This window comes from Anthonomus grandis, chromosome 6, assembly GCF_022605725.1.
Source record: "Anthonomus grandis grandis chromosome 6, icAntGran1.3, whole genome shotgun sequence".
Classification (NCBI taxonomy): domain Eukaryota; kingdom Metazoa; phylum Arthropoda; class Insecta; order Coleoptera; family Curculionidae; genus Anthonomus; species Anthonomus grandis.
The window spans coordinates 11409264-11428376 of NC_065551.1; the positions used below are offsets into that span (position 1 = coordinate 11409264).

Sequence of the window (19113 nt, forward strand, 5' to 3'; positions counted from 1 at the left end):
TGCTGCATTATTTACCTGAATTGCCTCGTTATGTCCATGTAACTACTGTTATTATTATGTTTATGTTCACGTTATTTGTGGTGATACTAATATTAATGTCCTAAAAGAGAAACGATATTTAAATTATTAACCTGCTTAGTGCAAACTCTCTATATTTCGTATAGTAATAACGTTTTTATTTGGGAAAGAAATTTAATAAAAATTTTACCTCGACCCCTATTTTGTCAAATCTGATTATTTTGCGCATATTAAAGTTTATTTATTAAATTATAAGATACTGAATCATTATCCAATTATCATCGCGATAGGAGATTAGAAAATATCCAATAACTGTCCAAATAAAAACATAAAACAGTAAATTAATTATGAAAAATTAAAAAAATACTACTTTTTAATATCCAAAAATCTCATCCATTATTCTCTAAGAGACCAACATACAAAATTGACGAAAAACAAAGAAAAACACAAAGTCACGGTCTCAGAACATGTAATTAAACGGGCTACACGTGTTTCGCTCTAGTTAGAGCATCATCAGGCCTAAAATAAAAATAATACTTAAACAAAACTAAAAACTTACATAAAACAATAAAAAACCTTTAGAAGCCATCCACACACTTCACAGTACATAAATAAACAATAATTTTAAGGTTATAATTATACAAAGCAAAAAATAAAAAATTTGTGGCTATATATATAATCTGCTGCTAAAAATATGGTTTCTTCAACAATGTTTACTTTTCGGTTTGACCCCGAAATTCATCAATCTGAGGTGTAAAACAAGAACGAATTCATCAAAAACTGCCGTGAACGTCGCCAGAACAACTTGGTTGAAGGAAGAAGTGAAGTGCCATTATAGAACTTTAAACAAGGTGAACTCTTTACTAAAATACCTCTATTTCACGTTAAACTCATTTCTAAATCACTTGGAATTTAGTACTTTAGACTGTTTATTCAGAGATAAATTAGAGGTTAGTTCTAGAAACTGAAAGGCACTGAAAATAGCTTTTTCTAAATCAATGTCAGGTACTGCAGGTTGCTCTTTCAGATATAATTTTCACACTTGGAAACATCCCATACTCTCCAGCGGGTAGCGAAAACTTGTTGAAAAACTCTTTCCGGCATCATTTCATCTGAAAAACGATGCCGGTGCTCCGCAACTACTTAAATTAAGAGCCCATTACAGAAGCCATACGAATATCAGATTTGCATATTTAAAATTATGTAATTTTAGAACTCTCAAATACCAATTTTTACTCCCATATTTACATCATCATTAACAGATATATACAGATCTACATCTACAGATATAGATGTTTTTAATGCTCATTTGCTGCATTATTTACCTGAATTGCCTCGTTATGTCCATGTAACTACTGTTATTATTATGTTTATGTTCACGTTATTTGTGGTGATACTAATATTAATGTCCTAAAAGAGAAACGATATTTAAATTATTAACCTGCTTAGTGCAAACTCTCTATATTTCGTATAGTAATAACGTTTTTATTTGGGAAAGAAATTTAATAAAAATTTTACCTCGACCCCTATTTTGTCAAATCTGATTATTTTGCGCATATTAAAGTTTATTTATTAAATTACAAGATACTGAATCATTATCCAATTATCATCGCGATAGGAGATTAGAAAATATCCAATAACTGTCCAAATAAAAACATAAAACAGTAAATTAATTATGAAAAATTAAAAAAATACTACTTTTTAATATCCAAAAATCTCATCCATTATTCTCTAAGAGACCAACATACAAAATTGACGAAAAACAAAGAAAAACACAAAGTCACGGTCTCACAACATGTAATTAAACGGGCTACACGTGTTTCGCTCTAGTTAGAGCATCATCAGGCCTAAAATAAAAATAATACTTAAACAAAACTAAAAACTTACATAAAACAATAAAAAACCTTTAGAAGCCATCCACACACTTCACAGTACATAAATAAACAATAATTTTAAGGTTATAATTATACAAAGCAAAAAATAAAAAATTTGTGGCTATATATATAATCTGCTGCTAAAAATATGGTTTCTTCAACAATGTTTACTTTTCGGTTTGACCCCGAAATTCATCAATCTGAGGTGTAAAACAAGAACGAATTCATCAAAAACTGCCGTGAACGTCGCCAGAACAACTTGGTTGAAGGAAGAAGTGAAGTGCCATTATAGAACTTTAAACAAGGTGAACTCTTTACTAAAATACCTCTATTTCACGTTAAACTCATTTCTAAATCACTTGGAATTTAGTACTTTAGACTGTTTATTCAGAGATAAATTAGAGGTTAGTTCTAGAAACTGAAAGGCACTGAAAATAGCTTTTTCTAAATCAATGTCAGGTACTGCAGGTTGCTCTTTCAGATATAATTTTCACACTTGGAAACATCCCATACTCTCCAGCGGGTAGCGAAAACTTGTTGAAAAACTCTTTCCGGCATCATTCCATCTGAAAAACGATGCCGGTACTCCGCAACTACTTAAATTAAGAGCCCATTACAGAAGCCATACGAATATCAGATTTGCATATTTAAAATTATGTAATTTTAGAACTCTCAAATACCAATTTTTACTCCCATATTTACATCATCATTAACAGATATATACAGATCTACATCTACAGATATAGATGTTTTTAATGCTCATTTGCTGCATTATTTACCTGAATTGCCTCGTTATGTCCATGTAACTACTGTTATTATTATGTTTATGTTCACGTTATTTGTGGTGATACTAATATTAATGTCCTAAAAGAGAAACGATATTTAAATTATTAACCTGCTTAGTGCAAACTCTCTATATTTCGTATAGTAATAACGTTTTTATTTGGGAAAGAAATTTAATAAAAATTTTACCTCGACCCCTATTTTGTCAAATCTGATTATTTTGCGCATATTAAAGTTTATTTATTAAATTACAAGATACTGAATCATTATCCAATTATCATCGCGATAGGAGATTAGAAAATATCCAATAACTGTCCAAATAAAAACATAAAACAGTAAATTAATTATGAAAAATTAAAAAAATACTACTTTTTAATATCCAAAAATCTCATCCATTATTCTCTAAGAGACCAACATACAAAATTGACGAAAAACAAAGAAAAACACAAAGTCACGGTCTCACAACATCTAATTAAACGGGCTACACGTGTTTCGCTCTAGTTAGAGCATCATCAGGCCTAAAATAAAAATAATACTTAAACAAAACTAAAAACTTACATAAAACAATAAAAAACCTTTAGAAGCCATCCACACACTTCACAGTACATAAATAAACAATAATTTTAAGGTTATAATTATACAAAGCAAAAAATAAAAAATTTGTGGCTATATATATAATCTGCTGCTAAAAATATGGTTTCTTCAACAATGTTTACTTTTCGGTTTGACCCCGAAATTCATCAATCTGAGGTGTAAAACAAGAACGAATTCATCAAAAACTGCCGTGAACGTCGCCAGAACAACTTGGTTGAAGGAAGAAGTGAAGTGCCATTATAGAACTTTAAACAAGGTGAACTCTTTACTAAAATACCTCTATTTCACGTTAAACTCATTTCTAAATCACTTGGAATTTAGTACTTTAGACTGTTTATTCAGAGATAAATTAGAGGTTAGTTCTAGAAACACTTTTAATAAATTAAACAATAAGTTGAACCGTCTTAAAGCCACCGTTAGGTCTAATAACTTTAGGGAATATCAAATAAAATTAGGCCATTGTCATTTTCAGTTCCATAAAAGATTTTTAAATTTTGTCTGATGTTATTTTTATCTCTGACGAAGAAAGTATACTAAACCTTAACCTTTAGTTTAATCTTTATAATAAGGTGGACTCACAAACACGAGAGACTTTAGCTGTGGAGGCTGAGAGTGTTTTGCAGACGACTGATACAAGAAATAAGAACATCTTTCGCACTAAAATAATAAACTTTTTAATTCTAGATGTGACTCGAACAGCTTAAACAATAACATCAATAAAAAGCACCTAATTTCGCTAAAAAATAAAATAAAGAGTAACGATTTGATATTGTCAAAAGCAGACAAGGGTAATTGCTTAGTCATTCTAAACAAGACTGACTATATTCAAAAGATATTGGATTTTCTGGACTCGGAGGATTTCATTACAGTTAATAGAGACCCGACCAATTCGTATTTTACAAAAGTTAAGCAAACATTGGACAGATGTAGCTTAACTCTCAATTTCTTTAACACTAAAAAAGAAAAACTGTATCTTATGAATCCTAGAACTCCGATCCTTCATGGTCTCCCCAAAATCCATAAGACCAATTTTCCCATAAGACCAGTGGTTTCCTTTGTTAACTCCCCATGCTATAATCTTTCCTCTTGGTTGAATAACGTTCTCAGGGAGGTGACCAACTTTAAAAGTATTTATTCGACTAAGAATTCTATTGATCTAACCAACAGTTTGAAAAATCTTATTACCCCTCATCGATCTAAACTTATTTCCTTAGATGTAAAACATCTTTTTCCTAGCATCCCTCCCAAAGATTGTTTAAAGTTAGTGAGAACTCTCCTATTAAAAACATCTCTTAGTCGTATAGTCATTGAGGGTCTTTTAGACTTACTCGATATAGTGATCAACCAAAATTTTTTCCAGTTTAACAATAAAATTTTCAGGCAGGTCTCAGGTTTGGCTATGGGTTCTTGTCTTTCCCCTCTGCTAAGCGAGATTTTCATGAGTCATCTAGAAAGAGAAATAGTTGAGGGTAGGTTTAGAGATTGCCTCACGATATATAAGAGGTATGTGGATGACATTTTTATAATCTGGAATGGCAGGGAGGAAGACCTACCAAATTTTCTTAGTTTCGTAAATTACTTACACCCTAACATTTCATTCACAATCGAAGAAGAAAAAGATGGTTGTTTGTCTTTTCTTGACCTTCTAGTTAAGAAATGCAACAATAAACTTATTTTTGAAATATATCGTAAGCCCACTACTACCGATAATGTAATTCAGTACTCTTCAAATTCTCCCTACTCATATAAATTTGCCTCCTTTAATTCATTTTTTTATAGATTGTTTAATATCCCCTTGTCAAAAGAAGCTTTCGCTAAAGAATTGAATATTATAAAACATATTGCTCTCAACAACGGATTTCCCTTTCATTTAATAGACAAAATTTATTACAAATTTTTAAATAAATATAAATTGACCTACAATATTGTTCATAATAACGACTCAATAAGTTCCTTTAGATCCTTGACTTTTTTTGGTTCTATCTCCGTAAATTTAGTAAGACTCTTTAAATCCCTAAATGTAAAAATCGCGTTTAAGACAGTCAATAATTTAAAGAACTAATTGGTCAGTAGAGTGGACAAGGCAGGCATCCTTTCTAAATCGGGAGTTTACTCTTTAAAATGTGATTATTGCAATGCAGTATACATTGGCCAGTCTGGAAGAAAAATCTCTACACGCATTAAAGAACACGTAGCACTTTTTGAAAAATTTAAAAATACTAATGTCAGTGATACCAAATCAGCGTTTGCGAATCATTTGCTGGCCTCTACTCATAATTTTTCTCCGGGGGTGGGAGCTAAAATGCTTCATGAATGCCCTAAAGGTAAGAAGCATGACCTTCTGGAGAAAATGGAAATTACAAAAGCTAAAAAGAGTCCTGTTCTCGTGTGTGTGAATGACGTGTTTACTTTTGAACCTAATTTAATTTTTAACAATTTAAATTAAGTATCGTTCAACATTTTTCTTGTAGTCACTTTCTTCAATTTACATTGGCTAACGTGTTAAGTTGTTTTAGCATTAGGTGCGTATAGCCGATAGGTTTTACACTTATACTTATAACCTTGTTGTATCGGGTTCGATTCTCGTTGAGTCTATGTTGTTGCATTCCACTTTATGTTAAATTATAACCTTAAAATTATTTTTATTTATGTACTGTGAAGTGTGTGGATGGCTTCTAAAGGTTTTTTATTGTTTTATGTAAGTTTTTAGTTTTGTTTAAGTATTATTCTTATTTCAGGCCTGATGATGCTCTAACTAGAGCGAAACACGTGTAGCTCGTTTAATTACATTTTGTGAGACCGTGACTTTGTGTTTTTCTTTGTTTTTCGACTACTTTTTAATAGATTGCAATTATTTTTATTATTGTGATAACAGATGAAATGACAAACTTTTATATTGTAGATTAAATAATATAATAAATATACAGAAAAATATATTTCAAGAAATCATTGTATTATTCAAGCCTTATAAAGGTTATTAATAAAAAAATGAACTTTATCAATAATTAAATAAATCTCCAACTAATTTAACTTTTAAACAGAATTATATTTATAAAAGGAGAAAAAAATATCTGTTTATTTTGAAATTTAATAAACTATAAGTTATCCGTAAAAGCGGCAACCTCTTGACAGTTCGTGACGAAGATGGAAGCTAGCCTAAATAAGGTTTGTTCTCACTGCAAATTTCTTACAAGTTTGAAACTGTTCCTAAACCATTCTTGATGCGCATGTGTAAAATATTACAACTTCTGATCGATTTGAAACCATCTGTGCGAACATCAAATACGGGTTGAGTGGAGAAGAAAAATAACCTCACTTTTTTATCCCAGTGGGAAATGGGAAAATAAATAAAACATACACAAAACAAAAATTATACTACAACCTTGAAATAGCTGTATATTATTAATAGAGTTTAAGATTGTGTGATTATTTGCTACTTCAAGACTTACTCTAAAATGCTCGAGAAATTCTATTCTATTAAATTGGGAGACAGTTTCATGAAAATAGTTTTGACTTTTGGGCTTTATCCGTTCTTCAATTAAATCTTGTTTAAAAGTTTGTGTCGGAATCAACATAATTTTGATCAGATTCTTCCGACGATTTAAAAGCACTTGTTTCCTTAATGTTTATTTTTAGACTAATCCAAAAATATAAAATACAGTTTTCAAAACGAATATCAAGGACTATACAAAACGACAAAATAGAAACAACAATTTAGAGGTTATGTTCATATTCCGAAGATCGGCGTTGACTGGCTACACGAATTCTCTGACACTTTGCTTGAAATAAATCCGAAAACAAGTCTGACTATCAGAAATTTGTGTAAGAACATCAAACTTTTGATTTGAAACCGATCAGAAGTTCCTGTGCGAGCGCATTTTACTCTATTGCGCATGTGTATTTGTCGAAAACTTGTTTCTTACTGCTGTGAGAACAAACCTATAGAAGGAAGCCAATGGGTTCCCTCTTCAGTTCGTTCAGCCGATGCCAGCGAATGAGTAATTGAGCTTGAGTTATCGATTGCATTCGGTCGACAGTGTCGACACGTCTAAGGCCGTCGTCCCACCAAAGATACGCGACAGCGACGCGAAGGCGATACGATTTCGCCTGGACACATTCAGACGACATGCAGTTGCTCCACCAAAGATACGCGTTTCGTGTTTCCTACGTTTAGTTGTTCAGTTTAGTTCAAAATGTCATCGAGTGAAGACGAGGATGTAGTTGCAATGTATTGGTATTTGCGGAATAGAAAAAAAAATAAAAAGGCAAAAAAAAGAAAATGGTGGGTGCATCCTTTTATTGAGAAAAATAAAAAAAAAAGAATGTTTGTTGCTGCTAAGGAGCTGCACAGACATCCATTAAAATTTAAATCTTTTTACCGAATGTCAAAGGAGCTCTTTTTAGAATTGGTCGAAAAAGTTAGACCTTACATTCAAAAAAAAGATACAAATTATCGAAAAAGTGTGAGTGTTGAAGAACGGCTGTTAATTACGCTAAGGTAAGTCAATAACATGATTTTTAACGTGCAGTTGATCCATTACGTTTTAGTGCCAAACAAATTTTCTGCTATTTTTTTTTATAAATGTACGTTCTTATAATAATGTAATTTAAAGAAAAACAAATAGGTATGGGGTAAAAAGATTTAAAAATTTTTTTTTGCAAATTTTTTTGGCACTATAACGTACTTATTTAATGGGGAAACATGCCATTTCTAATTATTCATCAACGATCAACGATAAGAGCTGTTAAAGAAAATATAAATAATAATATAGACCAAACTTTAATCTTTTTATTACGGTTAATACAAAGTTAAAGTATTTAATTTGGTAAAACACGTAAATGTGTTGAAATTTAATTAAAGCCACTTATTTTAAACTCGATTTCCGGTTGGATTCTGGAACTCTTGCGAATGTGTTGTGCTAGTGTGGTTTGGCCACCGATTTTCGACCTGGATACCGGTAGGGGAAGCTAAAGGTGTGACGCTTGTGCTTCTGCTATACCATTCATTGTCAGTACTTCCGTGCATCCAGGAATTTATACTGTAGTTGTGAAGAGATGATGATGTGGATGGCCCTGTACTAGTGTAGAATGTACCCGATTGTCCATGATTAGCATTGGATGTTGTACCTGAAGACGTATTATCTAAAATGTTGTCAATAAGACCCAATACGTCTCTTTTAAATCGTCTGGTTTGTTGAGGGTTCATCTGGTTTACTTCTGGTAGTAAACTTAATAAAAACATTTTATTTGGGTCCTTGGTTTCATCTCTGTTTTTACGACTTTCACAAAACTCTACAAATGCTTTATCGGGATCAAGTGCCTCTGATTTCCGTTTTTTAGCTTTATTTATAGCTGTTTTTTTAGTGCCCTTTGTTCTAAGCTGTGGTTCTATTTGTTTCGTCATATCAGGTTCAGTATCTTCCACTGCAATTTCATTTTGGATCTCCGTATTTTCGGATTCAGATTCATTTTCACTTTCGAGATTTTCCGAATCTCTGGCAACTGGTGATGGTATATTCCCTTGTGAATCAGAGTCCGGAGCATTCGTCTTTACAAATGGCACTATAAATTGCATACTCTCATTTAAATAATATGGCTTTTTAGATTTAGCCGATGATCCACTGGGAGGTGATTTTAAATTCCTCACAAATGCTGATCGTACATTTTTCCATTTTTGTTTACAGGTGCTTACTGCAAGAAAATAAAAATTATGTAACATATAATTATTTATGTTATTTTTTTAAATACTTTTTTTTAAATTTTATTGTACCTATCACATAACCTGAGTTTTTTCTTTGTTTTTTTTTCAGATATCTTGCCTCGGGATGTACGTTTAATTCACTCCACTTTTATTTTACAACAGGACAAAGCACCATAGCAAAAATTATCTTTGAAACAACAGATGCTATTTGGGAATGTCTCCATAACCAATATATGCCAATTCCCAATCAAGATCAATGGAAAATCATAGCCGATAGATACGATAAATTATGGAACCTGCCTAACTGCCTGGGGTCGATCGATGGAAAACATATAAGAATACAAAAAATGCCTAAAACTGGCTCTGAAAATTTTAATTATAAATCGTTTCACTCGCTTGTTTTGATGGCTTGCAGTGATGCTGATGGGAATTTTATTATGATCGAAACTGGTTATGCTGGAAGAAATAGTGATGGTGGAATTTTTAAAGCATCGCGAATGGGTCGGTGGCTACAACAAGAATTATTGGATTTGCCAGAACCCAAGCCCCTGCCTCTTGATGAAACTGGTCAAAATTTTCCGCATTACTTTGTTGCTGACGAAGCATTTCCGCTTCAGAAATATCTTATGAGACCATATCCGAAAAGACGGCTAAATAACAAAAATCGAATATTTAATTACCGATTAAGTAGGGGTCGCAAATCTGTTGAATGTTCATTTGGCATGATGACTGCAAAATTTCAGGTGTTATCAACTGCGATTCGTTGTAAAACAGTGAAATCTGTAAATCGTATCGTTCGTTCAGTTTGCATTCTTCATAACTATATTCGTAAAAAAGAAGGAAGACCCTATACAGAGTATGATGCAGATGATGAAGGGGAAGAAGATATTAATGACAGACCAGCTGATATGTTTGCCAATAACCAAGAATTAATTACTTTATCTGAGAGGTCGAATGCACAAAACTTAAGAGAATATTTATCTCAGTACTTTCTACAAGTACCTCTACCTTGGCAATGGAAATATACAATTAATGTTTAGAACCTTTGTAATTTTAATTTTTTACAAAATACAGTGCTGTCACGATAAAAAGAACAATCCAAAAATTAAAATTTGGGATCTATAATTTTTTTAAATTGAAAAAATGCCCGATTTTTATTTTTATTGCGGATTTTTTGATACAAAAATTGCTTATACAGGGCAGCCTGCAAAAAAACTTTTCTTAAAAAAAATTTGGGCTGTGTATAAATATATAACTTTTGTTTCTTTTATCGTGAAAGCCTGAATTACCTGCGCTGTTTACTTCCTTGGCTACTGCTGCCCAAGCTTTTTCAGTCAAATCTTTTCGCGAATATTCTGATAGCTTATAATTATATAAACAAGCATGTTTTTCTACAGCATCTACTAATTTTGAATTAAAATCTAGTTCAGCATTTTGTTGTGCCATAATAAACAAAAAAAACAACACCTTGATAAATGAAAAAAAAAACGCCAAGACACACAGCTTGAATGTTGCTTCGCAACTGACACGTCCAGTCTCCCGGCAACACGACGGCGACACGCTTTTGGATGTGTCTTCGGCGGAGCGTTGGTGGGAACAAAATGATTTTAAAACATGGGTTCGACACGAAAGATACACGCTGGCGACATCGCGGCGATGTGGCGTCGCTGTCGTGTATCTTTGGTGGGACGACGGCCTAAGACGCGGTTCTCACTATACGTATCGTCACCACAGATTACCTAAACGTTAGGTAGGTTTAGGTAATCTGTGTCGTCACGTTGACGGTATACTCACTATACGAGAAAGGTTTAAAGTTTTCCTTTCTTGTTTCAAATATTTCTTTGCTTTCTTGTATCGAGAACTTAAAGTTGAAGTTTCTAAGTTGTTTTAGGAACATACAGCCTAATATTAAATGTCACAATTCATGCATTCAACCGAAACTTTGCATCGATACTTAGCCAGCAGATTAGCGCTTAAGGTCAGCCGCTGACGTCGGCTGAGCATACTCATTAAGAGACCAGAAAATTTAATGGATCGTCAAGCAAAATAGGAGATGTTAGCGGAATCGATTAAAAAATACTTGTATTTTTCTAAGGAGTGTTAAGTAACCAATCACGACAGCGGGTTAGACACCGGCAACTAGGCACGACTACGCCCCCTTAAGAGTCAAATATTTTGTTTGTTCGGTTATTATAAAACGAATTTAATAAAACTTTTAGGAATCCCGTCAAATTGGTATAATTCGAGATTTTTCTTTTTCTTCCACGCTGCAATGTATGTCCGTAATTTGTAAAGCGTTGGAAACTCCGAATCTGTTTGCATTTACTAAAGGTAAGTTGTTTTTTATTGTGAATTTATATGACATAGAACTATTTTACATATTCTTATTTTGATTCGTTCACCTTCCTTTTATTTAAAAAAAAATACAGCTACTTAAACTAAGAATACTCAAAATCGTTTTCATCGTTTCATTTATCACAATTGAGCCAAATGTTTAAACTACTAAAAAATTAGCTGTTATCACAAATTTATCTGATTGGATATAATAGATATAGTAATATTGAAATAATATTTTGCTGTTCAAAATTCAGAAACGATCCTGGTATTTTTGAAAGAGTTCCGGTTAAAGTCGATGAGGAAAATATTGGATTCTTGTATTCGAGCGAGGGGTAGTCATTTTGAACTGTTCTTCTTGATTAAGAAACATTACATGTAATATTTGGTAATAAAGAATTGTTATCGTCAAAAGTATTTTTGGCCTCGTATCTTCAAAACAATACGTCCTATCATAAATCATAAAAGGACAAAATATCCTCAGAATAGTTCAAGGAATAATACCCTAAATTTTTGCCGCATGTTTAGTAAGCACTCTGTATTTAGGCGAATGAAAAACTCCAAAGCGGAGTTTCCAACATTGTGTTTTACTTTTTACATATTAAATATTTGCTTTAGAATGGACAAACGCTTATAAATCGGTTATTACCTATATAAGACTTATTACTTTGTTGTAAGATTATTTTTTTAATTTTAGGTGCTCCAGAAAAAATATTTAATCTTTGTGTTCCTAGTACATTGCCTTCTGATTTTCAAACCAAATTAAGCTATTATACTGCCAAGGGGTATAGAGTTATAGCCCTAGCATACAAGGAATTACATCGTAAATTTAAATGGAAAGATGCTCAGAAAGTCCAAAGAGAAATGGTAAGAAGATCCCATTTATATATTTTATTTTCATGAAAAGTATGGGTGACAACTAATATTTTCAAAGTTTGTTTTCTTAATTTGATGACATGAAAACATGAAGTGCAATTAGTAATACAGTGTAAGCTCTCATAACCGGACAACGATAGTTACAACAAATGTATGTAAATATGGGATATTTACATACATTTGTTGTCAAGAAGTTAATGGGGCTCAATTTGAACATTTAATTCGGTCTAGATTAGAATAGTTTCTTTTTGTTCAACGTTTATACAATACTTTTGATTAAATACATTAATATTTTAAATGTCTTTTTAGAAATTCAACCGTAAATTTCTCAGTACCTCAGTACACTTACTAGCTAGTGTCAACAGATCGTTTTAAAAAAGCTTCGCTTAAAAGTGCAAACCGCATTTGTCTATGTCTAACCGTTTGGATTTTATAACATGTCAAAAGTGCAAATATGCCGATCATCAACAAATGAAGATAGGTATAGGACATTGTACATGAAATATGTCTAGAATTTTCTGTTCTTTAAGAATACAGAATAAAAAATAGGTATTTCCATTTCAAAAATTGAAGTTGATGGTCGTAACTTATTTTTGGAGTTCCCTGTATACATAAAATTATAGTAAGAAAACCCGCAGTTAAAAATAAAAATTGACGTGTCCGAGCGTTTTTTTTTTGAACATACCCCTGAATTTTAAATGAATTTATTCTGGACTTTTGGCTCTCACTGTATAGGGGAGGGTTGCACAAAACAGGATAGTGGGGTAAAACAGGATACTGGTTCTTTTCTCAAAACAAGCAGCGGCACTAGTCGAATGACGGTGTTAATCACTAAAAATAACATTTGTCTAAATATAACTGGAGATTTTTATTAATTTTCTTAGTGCGTTGAGTAACAAACGGCAGTTCGAAAAAGCAAGGTTACGGTATTTTGTTTTGTTAGTGTTCAGTTACGATTTCTTGGATTGAAGTCAGAAATTAAATAAGGGTGAGGGTTTTTAATAATTCTGTAGGTCTTTGACTGTATTTTGAGAAATAAGTGAATTATACAATTTGTTTTTGTTGTGAAAATTTAGAAAAAAATTTAAACATATGCAGTTGGGTAAAATGGGATGCTTGGGAGGTGGCTAAATCTGGACACTATCTCATTTGCTATTCCGTTTTACCCAACATGATATATCTATGTTTATTCTATGCTAGAGGTAAAATTGCTGAATCAATAATTTTAACCAATGTGCTATTACTAAAAGTTAATCCAAGAATGCTATGCAGCTTATATTTTACTTATTTAAATTTAATATGTCCGAAGATAGTGGTCATTTTTCAGGCTTTAGAATTTAATATTAACTTTTTTATATTAGCTTGTATCTATTTGCAGGTGCCTTTTACTCTTCTTTCTGATACCAACTTGCTAAAGCCATACTATAATACTAATTTTCGATTTGTGACTTAATAACTTTCGAATAAAATTTAACTAATTTTTCTACTTTAAATACTTTGAAAGGTCTATATTCTATCTATAAACGAAAAAATATGACAGAAATAAAGGAAAAAGATAACAGTTCCGAAGAATAGGAAGAAAATGATTAAAGTTGCATTTATTGTACAAAGCTATACTGTCGACAATACACTCGCGAAGCTAGCGCCAGAGTAGAAAATGATGAGATGATGAGTACTTGTGAGATTGAAATGTTAATTTCTTCTCTTATTAACATAAGATACTCAATTTGTTCTGCTTTTAAGCTCCGTATATATAATTTACGTTTTATGTATTTTTGTACATATTTTTAAACACCATCTCATTTTACCCGGCCAAGTTTGCAAAACAGGATACTTTACAATTTTCAAAAAATACTACTTTGTCTACGTTATCATCAAGATAATAATGAATAACCATACTTTAAGAGTCAATGAGAAAGTTGTAGGTAAAAAACAGTAGATATTAAAAGCTTAGTAAGTATCGACTTAAAGCACTTTAGATATCCTGTTTTAGGCAGAGCCCCTATATACAATAATATATATTATTATTCATTTAGAATATTATATTAGATTTCGTTTTTAAAAACTCACAAATTTTAAGCATTTATGCATCAACAACCATCAGGTATCTCGTATTCCTAACTATTCCTGCTACCTTCACTATCTAGGATCTAGGTATATTTTGGCTTCTTACGCTAATAATCCATTTAAAACATATTTTATCAAAGTTTAAATGTTGTCCTTTAAACTAAATTGTTTTGTGTTTTTTTTTTAATTCATATTGATTTCAGATTTAAAATATGCTATATGTTTTTCTATTTCAGCTAGCGACTTTCTTACTATGTTAAACTTTGGGGCTAGTGAATAGAGTCATGTTTTTGTTTTAGCCACTACATTACGAATATTCTTTTTTACCATATGACTTGATATTCCCTTGTGTTTTTTGTTTGTCAATTTGTATTAATAGGGAAGATTACCATTAAGAAACACTGTGCACAATCACTTTACATACTTACCACTAAATATAAACCCCTACGTTACGCAGAAAGTGAAAATAGGATTTAAGCGTCAAGAATCCCCTGTTAATATTTTTGACCAATAATAAGTTTTTGACAAATAGAACATTTAAGAGACCCAAATTAAAAGACGCAAATAATTTCAAGAGAATACTGACTGTCAAAGCAAGAAAGTACACGAAGTCTAGAAAATTTAAAGTAGTATGATTTACAATAAAATAATCTATGACTTTGTGTCCCTCCAATCTCTGAATTTTTCTTTAAATAATCTAGATAACCTGAATTATGAAAAGGATTAAAGTATTTATATTTTTATAAGACTGTCTCCATCTTAAGTTTGATCGTCCCAATCAAGCAACATTAGGGTCCAAGATGGAGCCACCATAGTTATAATAAGGCCCTATAGCCGGACCTTTTCAATCCTTCTGCAGCTTTGGTGACTTGCTCTTTATCCTTCGTGGATTGTATAACCAGATTCTATCTCCAGGATTAAAAACAGTAGAATTAGCATTATACGAGTATCATAACGCTAATTATCCCTGTTAAGAATCCTTTTTTGATTTTTGAATATTGCTAAATTTTCGTATGCATCTAATTTTCTATTGTTAGTAACTGGTTTAAGTAATTTTAAGTTGTCTATCCCTATAAAGTGACCAGTGTTTAAAACATATTCAGCCACACTTGACTTTTCAACTCTTCCATATTTCACATGACCTGCATGTTCTTTAAATCTAACATTAATTGATCTTCTAGTTTATCCTATGTAGTTTTTATCACAATCGTTGCAATTAATCTCTTAGATCCCACACTAGGTGGACTTTATTTTATCTTTTAGATTTCCTAAAAGATTTCGTAACTTAGCCGAACTTTGATAGACCATTCTTAGACCTAAGTCTTGAAAACTATATTAAAGTCTCTCGTCAAGATAGGATCGTATGCTATTGCAATTGGTATTTCAACAAAACTCTGTCAGATATATCTTTTATTTTCCATTGACTCTCTCTCAAGCTCTTTTTTAGAAACCATCTTGTATAGCCAATGAATTCCATTTAGCTCAGCAAGTTTTTAGTTCTGGAAAAAGGCTCTTAATGACAATACGATAAGAAGCAAATACTTCAGGCTATTCAATTTCTTCTTTAGGAAATGGTAACATGTTTTAATACCAAAGAATCGAAATTTCTTTGATATTCGCCTTTGCTATATTCTGGTGTGAAGTGACGTGTTATTTTTCTGTTTCCTATGCTAAATATAAAAGGCACGATCACTCTTTTCACGCTATACAGCCGTCTATCAAGCCGACTTTGACATTGAGAAAAACGTAAGTTTAACTACGAATTAGACATATAGGGATGGTTGAGAAATGTAGGTGCATAACATTAAAGGCTCCCATAAGGCCATGCAACTTTATATTATGTTCTCAGTTTTAATAGTGATGCTTCTTTCTAATTTCTTGAATATATATTTACACTCTAGAAATATGTGATTTAAGTTACCTGTAGTGTTGTAGACGATACATTTATCAGATAGTAAAACTTAAATTTTATTGAGATGGGCTGGGAAACTAGCATGTCCATATTTCATTCTGATAATGTTACAAAACCTCTGAATTCATTAAGATTTTCTTGCTAGTATTTGGTAGGTATATCTGTAATTAACTTACACTAATTTGGTTATAATTCCTTACAAAGATTTTTCCATGATATATTCAATTTTATAACTATAGCGTTTTTTAATATTATAGCAATATCACTAGCACTAGAAGAGTCTAATAAGGGCTCTCCTGGACTGATCTTTTTTTGGCTAGTGTATCTACGATTTAATGTGAAGAGTTATATGTCTAATCAATTTCTTAATTTCCCATATTATAGGATTTACTTTATTTATCCATGTGTACAGACAAAATGTCGAAATTGGTGGATTTGTATTTTAAACAAAAATTAGTAATTCTAAGTAATTCTCGCTCTTCCCTAATAGTAATAGCTTCAGATGTAAATATGCTGCAATGTTTATCGATTGGAAATTGGTATGTAATATCTAAGGAAGATGATAAGGAATATAAATCCCTGCTTAATTTTTTGAAGCATCGGTATATCGGTATGCTATCAGAGTGATTTCTTAATTCTGGTTTAACCAGGGCTTCTTAACCAGGGGTTTTTAAAAGTATTGAAAAATTTTAATATTAAGGGTGGGTCATTGTTTCAAAATTCTTTGGGTGGTATCAAATTTCGATAATTTAACATTATTTAGGTTAGAATATACTCCTGGTCCTACTAAATAACTTGGGCAATTGTTATTTGATTGAAACATTATTTTTGAAATTAGAGACGTATTGTTATGGCCAGGCCATTTCTGTTTCGGTGTCAAATTTAAAGTCACCATTAGTTTGGATGAGTTAGGAAATATGGTTGATTGATACAATTGATAATAAGATGATGTCAACTCCCTTAAGTTTTAACACTGAACCTACCAACTCGTAGCAGTAACATATATGAACTGAGCCAAATTACGAAGGGGACAAACAAACTGATTCCGACAAAGTAAAAACATAATAAATTTTGTTTTAGATATTCTTTCAAGTAATACCTAAAAGGCTCTGATGAATTAACATAAAACTTAAAATTTATTTCAGAATGGCTAACTTTATTATGTTTAACAAGGGCTGTAGATATTCACTCAGCAAACAGTCAATTAAAATATGTAATGAAACTTATAAATTAGGGATTAATTATTTAAAAAAAAAGTTGCCACATGGTTTGTACATATACAGATAAAAATATAAAATAGAAATATTAAAAGTTTAAAACTTAAATTGGTTATCATTAGAGGCATTCAAAATACACTTTAAAAATAAAAAAATTAAAACCTTTACTCTGGCTGGTACACAATTATAGACCTTTACACATAGGTATCTGGAGCCGCTTCTGGATCTCTCAAGTCGGCAGGAATTAGGTACAAGATTGGTGTTGTTCTTTGTAGGATAATTATGGATGTTTTCAAGGGAATTATATAGGTTAAAATTTTGCTTCATGTGCAACAGACACTGCATAATGTACACACAGGGTAGTCATTATTTTTAAAGATTTAAAAGAATTTCGACATGAATGCGTATGCATTTTTTTTGTTGTCCAAAAGCTTTTTCCATATGACTATTGGATATTGGATAAACAATCAATGCAACAAATACTTTTAAAAAAGGATGCTGGCACATTATGCACCTATTAAATAAGAAAGAAGCCATATGGTGCATACGATATACTCAAGCATGTCGTCGATAAATCGTTAAAAACTAGGCAATCCGCAAGACACTCACGATTGAAAATTTTATTTAGAATCAGTCATATCGAGTAATCGTGTCGAATCGTAATTTTAGAATCCCAGTGCATATTTTAGCGAGTAAGCGCCTTACTCGGTTGCCTTACAATGTCTTAAGCGTTACGTCATAATATTTTTTCCCTCGAATGACGCCATGTCTAACAGCTGTCAGAGTCTAAACAGTTGCTACGTTTTCGCTGGTATTGAATTTGTTTGAAAACGGAATTAAAGCATGAAAGGCAGGAATGACCCCACGATAGAATGATATATGTTAAATGGGAATGGAAATTGCTGTGGTAAGCTGTTAAAAGAGCTTCTCTAGAAGTTACCTGACCCAAGGTTTCTAAAAAGAAAAAGTTGCTGTGATAATTTTTTTGACGGATTAATCAGATGTTCTTTCCAGATTAAGCCCTCATCCAAGAATACACCAAGAAACTTTGCATGCCGTTCACATTGAGGTAACAAAGGCTGGGGAACATTAATATGGTTGCGAAGAGAAAAATTTACACTTTGTGATTTTGAATTATTTAAAGACAGACGGTTCAGAAACCATTTAGAAAGATTTTGTTCTGATGCTACCATGCATTAATATTATTATGAAAATGTAAATACGTTAATTATTCTCCTAGTTTTTGTACAATTTTATTAGTATTCTGTAGTGAAAGTTGATTCGTAGGGTTTCTTTAGGGTTCTACTTACGTTTGGTTTATTATTTTTATCTATAGTGTTTAGTTTTTAAGTAATTCATCTTGTTCAAGAGCCCCATTTTGGCCCCAAGTTAGGTTATTTAGGTTATATTATTGTAAATCCCTGTAGTTCTAATTTTCTAGAATTTGTATACTTGCTTGCTTTGACTGTCAGTATTCTCCTAAAATTATTGGTCTCTTTGGGCAAAAACAATGAAGATAATTCTAAATATTTCGAAACTGTTCCATCGGGTTTTAAAAAGGACGCGCTTCGTGACAATTCACTCAGTTTTAATTGTTTAGTCAGTTTTTACCTTGGAAACAATTAAACGACAGTCAAGGCGAGTTAGGTTAGTGTTTTTGACGTTGACAATAAAAGTGTGTTCCCGAATTTCCTTACAATATCATGAATTTTCGAAGAATGATAACTTACATTAAAG

General features: G+C 31.8%; 1 protein-coding gene across 3 annotated transcripts in view; it reads left to right on the forward strand.

The window, feature by feature from the left end:
• Nucleotides 1–19113, forward strand: part of LOC126737914 (polyamine-transporting ATPase 13A3-like) — a 139356-nt gene that overhangs the window by 69862 nt on the left and 50381 nt on the right. For all 3 annotated transcript variants that reach the window (XM_050443008.1, XM_050443007.1, XM_050443006.1), the window contains 2 exons: nt 11190–11301; nt 12002–12171. In XM_050443008.1, the coding sequence (XP_050298965.1) occupies nt 11190–11301; nt 12002–12171 (282 nt within the window). The remainder of the gene's footprint in view (nt 1–11189; nt 11302–12001; nt 12172–19113) is intronic.